The 13,306-nt window shown below is 42.7% G+C and overlaps 1 protein-coding gene across 1 annotated transcript in view; it reads left to right on the forward strand.

Moving 5' to 3' along the window:
- LOC115386181 (mucin-2-like) overlaps nt 1-12,418 on the forward strand; it is a 39,594-nt gene extending 27,176 nt beyond the window's left edge. The window contains exons 4-8 of the mRNA XM_030088402.1: nt 2,615-2,769; nt 8,279-11,183; nt 11,445-11,509; nt 11,602-11,765; nt 11,861-12,418. Coding sequence (XP_029944262.1) covers nt 2,615-2,769; nt 8,279-11,183; nt 11,445-11,509; nt 11,602-11,765; nt 11,861-11,946 — 3,375 coding nt within the window. The 3' untranslated portion in view covers nt 11,947-12,418. The remainder of the gene's footprint in view (nt 1-2,614; nt 2,770-8,278; nt 11,184-11,444; nt 11,510-11,601; nt 11,766-11,860) is intronic.
- Nucleotides 12,419-13,306: the final 888 nt, after the last annotated feature.

The following is a 13,306-nucleotide window of genomic DNA, read 5'->3' on the forward strand; positions in this document are numbered from 1 at the left end:
CAACCACGACAACTGAACAAACAACTACAACAAGTGCACCACCAACAACTACATCATCTCCTACAACTACCATTACTTCATCACAAACAACCACAACAACTGAACAAACAACTACAACAAGTGCACCACCAACAACTTCATCCTCTCCTACAACTACCACTACTTCATTACCAACAACCACAACAACTGAACAAACAACTACAACAAGTGCGCCAACAACTACAACTTCCCCAACGACCACAAGAACAACTCCAACAACCACTACATCTGCTCCAACATCCACCACAACATCACCAGCAACCACAACAACTGAACCAACATCAACCACAAGTGCACCAACAACCATGACAAGTACACCATCAACCACGACAACTGAACAAACAACTACAACAAGTGCACCACCAACAACTACATCATCTCCTACAACTACCACTACTTCATCACAAACAACCACAACAACTGAACAAACAACTACAACAAGTGCACCACCAACAACTACATCATCTCCTACAACTACCACTACTTCATCACAAACAACCACAACAACTGAACAAACAACTACAACAAGTGCACCAACAACAACTACATCGTCTCCTACAACTACTACTACTTCATTACCAACAACCACAACAACTGAACAAACAACTACAACAAGTGCGCCAACAACTACAACTTCCCCAACGACCACAAGAACAACTCCAACAACCACTACATCTGCTCCAACATCCACCACAACATCACCAGCAACCACAACAACTGAACCAACATCAACCACAAGTGCACCGACAACCATGACAAGTACACCATCAACCATGACAACTGAACAAACAACTACAACAAGTGCACCACCAACAACTACATCGTCTCCTACAACTACCACTACTTCATCACAAACAACCACAACAACTGAACAAACAACTACAACAAGTGCACCAACAACAACTACATCGTCTCCTACAACTACCACTACTTCATTACCAACAACCACAACAACTGAACAAACAACTACAACAAGTGCGCCAACAACTACAACTTCCCCAACGACCACAAGAACAACTCCAACAACCACTACATCTGCTCCAACATCCACCACAACATCACCAGCAACCACAACAACTGAACCAACGTCAACCACAAGTGCACCAACAGCCATGACAAGTACACCATCAACCACAACAACTGAACAAACAACAACCACAACAAGTGTGTCAACCACTACAACAACTTCCGCAACAACAGCAACATCAGCTCCAAGAACTACCACCACACTATCACCATCAACAACGACAAGTGCCCCACAAACGACAAGTGCACCAGCAACCACTACAACTTCCCCAACGACCACAACAGCTCCAACAACTACTACATTTGCTCAGACAACCACCATCACACCTTTAACATCAACCACAACAACTGAACAAACAACAACCACAACTGCCCCAACAACCGCAACAAGTGCACCAACAACAACGACCAGTACACCAACACCCACAACAACTGAACAAACAACTACAAAAAGTGAACCAACAACGACAACAACTGAACAAAAAACAACCACAAGTGCGCCAACAACTACAACTTCCCCAACGACCACAAGAACAGCTCCAACAACTACTACATCTGCTCCAACATCCACCACAACATCACCAGCAACTACATCGTCTCCTACAACTACCACTACTTCATCACAAACAACCACAACAACTGAGCAAACAACTACAACAAGTGCACCACCAACAACTACATCATCTCCTACAACTACCACTACTTCATCGCCAACAACCGTAACTGAACAAACAACTACAACAAGTGCACCACCAACAACTACATCGTCTCCTACAACTACCACTACTTCATCACCAACAACCACAACAACTGAACAAACAACTACAAAAAGTGCACCAACAACTACAACAACTGAACAAAAAGCAACCACAAGTGCGCCAACAACTACAACTTCCCCAACGACCACAAGAACAGCACCAACAACAACTACATTGTCTCCTACAACTACCACTACTTTATCACCAACAACCACAACAACTGAACAAACAACCACAACAAGTGCGTCAACCACTACAACAACTTCCGCAACAACAGCAACATCAGCTCCAACAACTACCACCACACTATCACCATCAACAACGACAAGTGCACCAACAACAACCACAACTGCCCGAACAACTAGACCAAGTGCACCAACAACAACGACAAGTGAACCAACAACCACAACTGAACAGACAATATCTACAAGTGCATCAACAACTACGACATCGTCTCCTACAACTACCACTGCTTCATCACCAACAACCACAACAACTGAACAAACAACCACAACTGCAACAAATGCACCAACAACTACATCATCTCCAACAACTAGCACTACTTCATCACCAATAACCACAGCAACTGAACCAACAACAACCACCAAAACAACTGCACCACCAACAACAACAAGTGCACCAACATCCACAACAACTGAGCAAACAACAACAACCACCACAAGTGTGCCAACCACTACAACAACTTCCCCAACGACCACAACAACTCCAACAACTGCCACCACCACACTATCACCATCAACCACAGCAACCACAACTGACCAAACAACAAGCACAACTGCCCCAACAACTACAGCAAGTCCATCAACAACAACAAGTGCACCAACAACCACCACAAGTGTGCCAACCACTACGACAACTTCTCTAACGACCACAACAACAACTCCAACAACTACCACCACCACACCATCACCGACAACTACAACAGGTGGACCAACAACAACTGCATCATCTCCTACAACTACCACTACTGCATCACCAAGGACTACAACAACTGAACAAACAACAACCACAACCAGTGCACCAACCACGACAAGTGCACCAACAACCACAACTACAAGTGCACCAACAACAACTATATCATCTCCTACAACTACCACTACTTCTTCACCAACAACCACAACTGAACAAACAACAATAACCACAGCAAGTGCACCAACAACAACGACAAGTGCACCAACAACCACAACAACTGACCAAACAACAGCAACTACAACAAGTGCACCAACAACAACGACAAGTGCACCAACAACCACAACAACTGACCAAACAACAGCAACTACAACAAGTGCACCAACAACAACTACATCATCTCCTACAACAACCACTAATTCATCACCATCAACCACAGCTGAACAAACAACAACAACAATAACAAGTGGACCAACAACCACAACTGAGCAAACAACAACAACTACAGCAAGTGCACCAACAACTACATCGTCTCCTACAACAACCACTAATTCATCACCATCAACCACAACTGAACAAACAACAATAACCATAGCAAGTGCACCAACAGCAACTATATCGTCTCCTACAACTACCACTACTTCATCACCAACAACCACAACAACTGAACAAACAACAACTACAACAAGTGCACCAACAGCAACTACATCGTCTCCTACAACTACCACGACTTCATCACAAACAACCACAACAACTGAACAAACAACAACTACAAGTGCACCAACAACAATTACATCATCTCCTACAACTACCACTACTTCATCGCCAACAACCGTAACTGAACAAACACCAACAACTACAACAAGTGCACCACCAACAACTACATCATCTCCTACAACTACCACTACTTCATCGCCAACAACCGTAACTGAACAAACACCAACAACTACAACAAGTGCACCAACAACAACTACATCATCTCCTACAACTACCACTACTTCATCACCAACCACCACAACAACTGACCAAACAACAACCACAAGTGCACCAACAACAACTACATCATCTCCTACAACTACCACTACTTCATCGCCAACAACCGTAACTGAACAAACACCAATAACTACAACAAGTGCACCACCAACAACTACATCATCTCCTACAACTACCACTACTTCATCATCGTCAACCATAACAACTGAACAAACAACAACAACCACAACAAGTGCACCACCAACAATGACAAGTGCACCAACAACCACAACAACTGAACAAACAACAACTTCAACAAGTGCACCAACACCAATTACATCATCTCCTACAACCACCACTACTTCATCGCCAACAACCATAACTGAACAAACACCAACAACTACAACAAGTGCACCACCAACAACTACATCATCTCCTACAACTACCACTACTTCATCACCAACCACCACAACAACTGACCAAACAACAACCACAACAAATGCACCAACAACAATTACATTGTCTCCTACAACTACCACTACTTCATCGCCAACAACCTCAACAACTGAACAAACAAGTGCACCAATAGCAACTACATCGTCTCCTACAACTACCACTACTTCATCACCAATAACCACAACTGAACAAACGACAACAACTACAACAAGTCCATCAACAACAGTTACATCATCTCCTACAACCACCACTACTTCATCGCCAACAACCACAACTGGACAAACACAAACTACAACAAGTGCACCACCAACAACTACACCTTCTCCTACAACTACCACTACTTCATCACCAACAACCAAAACAACTGAACAAACAACAACAACTACAACAAGTGCACCAACAATCACAACATCCACAAGTGAACCAACAACTACTTCATCTCCCAGAACTACCACTTCTTCATCATCAACAACCACAACTGATCAAACAATAACAACTACAGCAATTGCACCAACAACATCATCTGCTACAACTACCACCACACCATCACCAACAACCACAACTGAACAAACAACAACAACCACAAGTGCACCAACAACTACATCGTCTCCTGCAACCACCACAACTTCATCACCATCAACCACAACAACTGAACAAACAACAGCAACGACAACAAGCGCACCAACAACAATGACCAGTACACCAATACCCACAACTACTACAATAAGTGCACCAACAACAACTACATCGTCTCCTACACCTACCACTACTTCATCACAAACAACCACAACAACTGAACAAACAACAACTGCAACAAGTGCACCAACAACAATTATATCATCTCCTACAACTACCACCACTTCATCGCCAACAACCATAACTGAACAAACACCAACAACTACAACAAGTGCACCACCAACAACTACATCATCTCCTCCAACTACCACTACTTCATCACCAACAACCACAACAACTGAACAAACAACAGCAACTACAACAAGTGCACCAACAACAACGACAAGTACACCAACACCCACAACAACTGACCAAACAACAACCACAAGTGCACCAACAACAATTACATTGTCTCCTACAACTACCATTACATTGTCCCCAACAACCACAACAACTGAACAAACAAGTGCACCAACAGCAACTGCATCGTTTCCTACAACTACCACTACTTCATCATCAACAACCACAACTGAACAAACGACAACAACTACAACAAGTGCATCACCAACAACAGTTACATCATCTCCTACAACCACAACTACTTCATCGCCAACAACCACAACTGGACAAACACAAACGACAACAAATGAACCAACAACAACTACTTCATCTCCTACAACTACCACTACTTCATCACCAACAACCACAACAACTGAACAAACAACAACCACAACAGGTGCACCAACAACAAGTGCAAAAACCACAACAACTGAACAAAGATTAACAACCACAACAAATGCATCAACGACAAGTGCACCAACAACCACAACATCTACAAGTGCACCTACAACAGCTACATCATCTCCTACAACTACCACTACTTCATCGCCAACAACCACAACAAGTGCACCACCAACAACTACGTCATTTCCTACAACTACCACTACTTCATCGCCAACAACCACAAATGAACAAACACCAACAATGAGAACAAGTGCACCACCAACAACTATGTCATCTCCTACAACTTCCACTTCTTCATCACCAACACCCACAACACCTGAACGAACAACAACAGCCACAACAAGTTTACCAACAACGACAGGTGCACCAAGCACAACACCTGACCAAACAATAACTACAAGTGCACCAACAACCACAACAACTGGCCAAACAACTACATTTACAACAAGTGCACCAACAACATCGTCTCCGACAACTACCATGACTTCATCACCAACAACCACAACAACTCAACAAACAAGTACAACAAGAGCACCAATAGCAACTACATTGTCTTCTACAACTACCACTACCTCATCAACATCAACCACAACGCTTGAACAAAGAACAAAAGCCACAAGTGCACCAACAACGACAAGTGCACCAACCACAACAACTGACCAAACTACTACAACAAGTGCACCAACAACAACTACATCGTCTCCTACAACTGCCACTACTTCATCGCCAACAACCAAAACAACTCAACAAACAACAATAACTACAAGTGCACCAACAACAATGACATCATCTCCTACTACTACCACTACTTCATCACCAACAACCACAACAATTGACCAAACAACTACATTTACAACAAGTGCACCAACATCGTCTTCTACAACTACCACTACTGCATCACCAACCACCACAACAACTGAACAAACAAGTACAACAAGTGCACCAACAGCAACTACATCGTCTCCTACAACTACCACTACTTCATCACCAACAACTACAACAATTGCACCAACAGCAACTACATCGTCTCCGACAACTACCACCACCACACCATCACCAACAACCACTACTGAACAAACGACAACAACTACAACAAGTGCACCAACAGCAACTACGTCATCTCCAACAACTACCATTACTTCATCACAATCAACCACGACAACTGACAAAACACCCACAACTACAACAAGTGCACCACCAATAACTACATTGTCTCCTGCAACTACCACTGCTTCATCGCCAACAACCACAACTGAGCAGACACCAAACACTCCAACAAGTGCATCACCAACAACTACATCATCTCCTACAACTGCCACTACTTCATCAACAACAACCACAACAACTGAACAAACAACAAGTACAACAACAACAACTACATCATCTCCTACAAGTACCACTACTTCATCACCAACAAGCACAACTGAACAAACAACAATAACTACAACAAGTGCACCAACAACATTGTCTCCTACAACTACCACTACTTCATCACCAACAACCACAACAACTGACCAAACAACAACCACAACAAGTGCACCAGCAACAATTACATTGTCTCCTACAACTACCACTACATTGTCACCAACAACCACAACAACTGAACAAACAACTACAAGTGCACCAACAACAGCTACATCGTCTCCTACAACTACCACTACTTCACCGCCAACAACCACAACTGAACAAACAACAAAAACTACAACAAGTGCACCACCAACAACTACATCATCTCCTACAAGTACCACTACTTCATCGACATCAACCACAACACGTGAACAAACAACAACTACAACAAGTGCACTAACAACATCGTCTCCTACAACTACCACTACTTCATCACCAACAACCACAACAACTGAACAAACAAGAAGTACAAGTGCACCAACTGCAACTACATTGACTCCTACAAGTACCACTGCTTCATCAACATCAACCACAACACGTGAACAAACAACAACTACAACAAGTGCACTAACAACATTGTCTCCTACAACTACCACTACTTCATCACCAACAACCACAACAACTGAACAAACAACAAGTACAACAAGTGCACCAACTGCAACTACATTGACTCCTACAACTACCACTACTTCATCACCAACAACTACAACAATTGCAGCAACAACTACATCGTCTCCTACAACTACCACCACACCATCACCAACAACCACAACTGAACAAACGACAACAACTACAACAAGTGCACCAACAGCAACTACATCGTCTCCAACATCTACCACTAGTTCATCACCATCAACCGCAACAACTGACCAAACAACAACTACAACAAGTGCACCGACAACAACTGCATCGTCTCCTACAACTACCACTACATTGTCACCAACAACCACAACAACTGAACAAACAACTACAAGTGCACCAACAACAGCTACATCGTCTCCTACAACTACCACTACTTCATCGCCAACAACCACAACTGAACAAACACTAACAACTACAACAAGTGCACCGCCAACAACTACGTCATCTCCTACAACTGCCACTACTTCATCACCAACAACCACAACACGTGAACAAACAACAACAGCCACAACAAGTGCACAAACAACGACAAGTACACCAACCACAACAACTGACCAAACAACAACTACAACAAGTGCACCAACAACATCGTCTCCTACAACTACCACTACTTCATCACCAACGACAAGTGCACCAACCACAACAACTGACCAAACAACAACTACAACAAGTGCACCAACAACATCGTCTCCTACAACTACCACTACATCATCACCAACAACCACAACAACTGAACAAACAACAAGTACAACAAGTGCACCAACTGCAACTACATCAACTCCTACAACTACCACTACTTCATCACCAACAACTACAACAATTGCAGCAACAACTACATCGTCTCCTACAACTACCACCACACCATCACCAACAACCACAACTGAACAAACGACAACAACTACAACAAGTGCACCAATAGCAACTACGTCGTCTCCAACATCTACCACTACTTCATCACCATCAACCGCAACAACTGACCAAACAACTACAACAAGTGCACCGACAACAACTGCATCGTCTCCTACAACTACCACTACATTGTCACCAACAACCACAACAACTGAACAAACAACTACAAGTGCACCAACAACAGCTACATCGTCTCCTACAACTACCACTACTTCATCGCCAACAACCACAACTGAACAAACACCAACAACTACAACAAGTGCACCGCCAACAACTACATCATCTCCTACAACTGCCACTAATTCATCACCAACAACCACAACAACTGAACAAACAACAACGATAACAATTGCGCCAACAATGACAAGTGCACCAACAACCACAACATCTGCAAGTGCACCAACAACTCCATCATCTCCTACAAGTACGACTACTTCATCACCATCAACCACAACAACTGAACAAACAACAACAACCACAACAAGTGCACCAACAACAACGACAAGTGCACCAACAACCACAACATCTACAAGTGCATCATCAACTGAGCAAACAACAAGTACAACAAGTGCATCACCAACAACTACATCGTCTCCTACAACTACCACTACTTCATCACCAACAACCACAATAACTGAACAAACAACAACAACCACAACAAGTGCACCAACAACCACAAGAACTGAACAAACAACAACCACAACACGTGTGCCGACAACTACAACAACTTCCCCAATGACCACAACAACAGCTCCAATAATCACGACATCTCCTCCAACAACTGCCACCACAGCATCACCATCAACCACAACAACTGAACAAACGACCATATCCACAACAAGTGCACCAACAACAGCAACAAGTGCACCAGGAACCTCAACAACTGAACAAACAATAACCACAACAAGTGTGCCAACAACAATGACAAGTGGACCAACATCTACAACAACTGCACCAACAACTACATCAGCTACTACAATTACCACTACTACATCACTAACCACAACAACTGAACAAACAACAGCCACAACACGTGCGCCGATAACTACAACAATTTCCCCAACAACCACAACACCAACTCCAACAACCATTACATCTGCTTCAACAACTACCACCACATCACCATCAACCACAACAGCTGAACAAACGACCCCAATTTCCCCAACGAGCACAACAGCTCCATCTTCCACTACATCTGCTCCTACCACCACATCATCCCCAACATCCATAACTGAACGAACAACCACAACAACTACACCAACGACCACAATAGCAGCTCCAACAACCACTACTTCCTTTCCTGCAACAACCACCACACCATCATCAACAAGCACTGATCAAACAACCACATCATCCTCAATAGCCACAGCAACAGCTCCAACAATGACCACATCTCCTTCCACAACTACCACCACAACATCACCAACAACTGAATCAACACCTACAACAACTGAACAAACAACTGTAACTTCCCCATCAACCACAACATCACCCCCAACAATTGCAACAACAGCTCCATCAACTACTACATCTGCCCCAACAAATTCTGTTGTCACAACAACAACATCAGCTACGACAGCTATAACAACTCCACCAAAAACTTCATCAACTGCCCCAACAACCACAACAGCACCCACCATAACAACATCTGCTCCCACAACTACCACCACATCAGCCTCAGTAATAAGCACAACTGCCCCAGCATCCACAAGTGCACCACCAAGTCCAATAACTACCCCAACAGATATGACAACTGCACAATTAACCACATCATCTCGCACTACGACAACATCGTCTCCCACAACTATCACCTCATCATCTGCAACTTCCACAACAGGTGTACCAACAATTACAACAATTGCACCAACAACTGTTGAAACCACAACAACATCTGCTTCCACAATTACCACCACATCATCCCCAACAACCACGACAACAGCTCCACCAACCACTACAGGTGCAGAACCAACTGCTGCTGTCACAACTACAACAGTAGAGACAACAACTACATCATCCCCGGCCACCACAACTGCACCAATCACTGCTCCACCAACCACTACAACAGGTGCACCAACAGCCACAACACCTGCACCAACAACACCAACAACAACTGCCCAAACAACCACTACAGCATCCCCAACAACTACAACAGCCACAACAACTACAACAGCTGCACCAACAACTACAGCAGCTGCACCAACAACTACAGCAGCTGCACCAACAACTACAACAGCTGCACCAACAACAACAACTTCCCAAACAACTACATCAACTCCTACAACTGCATCAACTGCCCCAACAACCACGACAACTGTTCCAATGACAACTAGTACATCTTCATCGCCCACAACAACTGCTCCCACAGCTACAACAACCACTCCAGCAGCAACCACAATTCCTACACCAACATCGAGTGCCAACCCTCCAACAATAGTTGCTGCTACAACTACAACTTCCCAGATGACAACTACAACAACTACAGCAACAACAACAACAACAACAACAGCTGCTCTGATAACAGTCTACCGAGTCACGTTTCGATCCGTGCTGGGCAACTTTTCATTTGACCTGTTGAATCCGCAATCTGATGCTTTTCAGTCCCGAGCCAGCTTGATAAAATCACAGGTATGTCTCGCTGCTCTTTCTGTTTCATATATATGTGTGTGTGTGTGTGTATATATACACACATATATATATATATATATATATATATATATATATATATATATATACACACATATATATATATATATATATATATATATATATATATATATATATATATATATATATATTTTTTTTTTTTTTTTTTTTTTTTTTTTTTTTGCATTCCCATCATAATGTCATCACAATTAAAAAAAAAACAACATTCTTGTCTTCCTGCAGCTGGAGCCATTGTTCCGGAGTATTTATTCATCTTCTTTTATCTCTTTAGACGTTGTCCAGTTCAGGTAATTTGAATTATTTTTCTTTTTCTAATATTATCTATCATTCCTGTTCTAAACATTGTATTAAAATGTTGCCCTGTGTTTTGTTTTTTCAGTCCTGGATCAATCATCAACCACATGGATATGATGTTTTCCACCCCAACCGCTCCTAACGCGACTGCTGTTGGTACAAGTCTCATGTCTATGTCTTCAAATGTCACTGGTTTTGACATTGAAGGCAGCTCCATCACCGTTAACTCCACCAACATTACTACGTCATGTGAGTTACATCATTGATAATAGTAACAAAAACAAAAATACATGGAGAAATATCAGTTCGACTCTTGACTTCTCCACTTTTCTCTTTCTGTGTAGCTTCAAGTCGTGTGCAGCACAACATGACGTTCATCACCGCCGTCTGCCTGGTACTGCTGCCCTGGCTGCTATCAACGCAGCACTGACACATGGAATCTGATGCATTCTTCGCCGCCATCGTTTCCATCTTTGTTTTGAATGTTATTTAAGGCTTTAACATATTGACAGGTTTGTTAAACTTATAGTACTCTGTGAGGGAAGCATACAGATCCTCCACAAGACAGAGAATCCTAATGTGGGGCTGAAAATCATCTTTACTTAACCATGTTCAAGCGAGCACATACAATGGGTTTCTGGTTTGAGAACTTATCTTGAATATTGTAAATCAAAAGAAATTAGCTTCACTTTCGAGACAACTGTATATTTAAGAAATTGTTGACTAGGATGAGATTAAATGTCTTGTAAATATCTATGTATGTATGTATTTATATATAAGTCGATCTTGCAGTATTCTAACCTACTTACTGTGTTTCTATGTGCTATATTTATCAAAAATATATTTGTGTACTCTCTGAACTTTCCTGCAATTTGTATCATTTCTTTCAAAAATAAAATTTACAATAATCTGAATACACAACTTCAAGAACGCAACGCAAGTATTTCACGTGTCATTTTTTTTTCTTTTTTGTGGTGTGCAATTTAAGATTATTATTACTTATTTCGATACAGCAGTCAAGAAGACGGATGAATGCCTTCTTTTTTTACCTGTCCTGTCCAGCATGGAAGCAGGAGAATGGAGGTCAGGCCGACCGATTTTCTCTTCCAAGAGGAGCTTCTAAGTATCGAGCTCCTCTTGTTAACATGGTTTCGTAATTTATTTAATTTATTTCGAGTACTGATACATGGTATTGCTGGACCTGACAGGGGGACAGAAAGACAGGTAGAGAGACAGAGATTGAAAGAGACAAATAAGTGAACAAGCAAGCAAACAACAACAACAACAAAAGAGTGTAGAGAAGGAAGAGAGCAAAGATATGATTGCCTTTGATAAATATCGACACTCCAGACAGTCGATTACTGCACCTGCATAAAGACATCACAGAGGACATCTTACCAACTTTTCTTGGAGAACACAGCTGGTAGTTATCTGGAACATGGAAACTGAGGATCCAGGTATCAAATAACACAAGAGATCTAATCCATATAGCCATGGGTCTAACCCATCACAAGAAAACAAGGTGACCGAGTCCACTTGCAGAATATGAAGAGTGATTAAAGATCAGCGTGATCATGCAAACGGGACAGTGATCATGAAATACAACCTCTGAACCCTGAGAAGACCAGAAGCAGGTCAGGGAGGCCCTCAGGACCCACACAGCCAGTAACCATCCCAGAGCCCAGATCCAAGCCACTCCCCTAGACAGACGTCCACTCACTGGTCCAGAAGGGGGCAGAGGGAGGCCCTGACCCGGGCCCCAGGGTGCTGTGCAGTCAATACCTCTGCTA

This window comes from Salarias fasciatus, chromosome 3, assembly GCF_902148845.1.
Source record: "Salarias fasciatus chromosome 3, fSalaFa1.1, whole genome shotgun sequence".
In the NCBI taxonomy this organism is placed as follows: Eukaryota; Metazoa; Chordata; class Actinopteri; order Blenniiformes; family Blenniidae; genus Salarias; species Salarias fasciatus.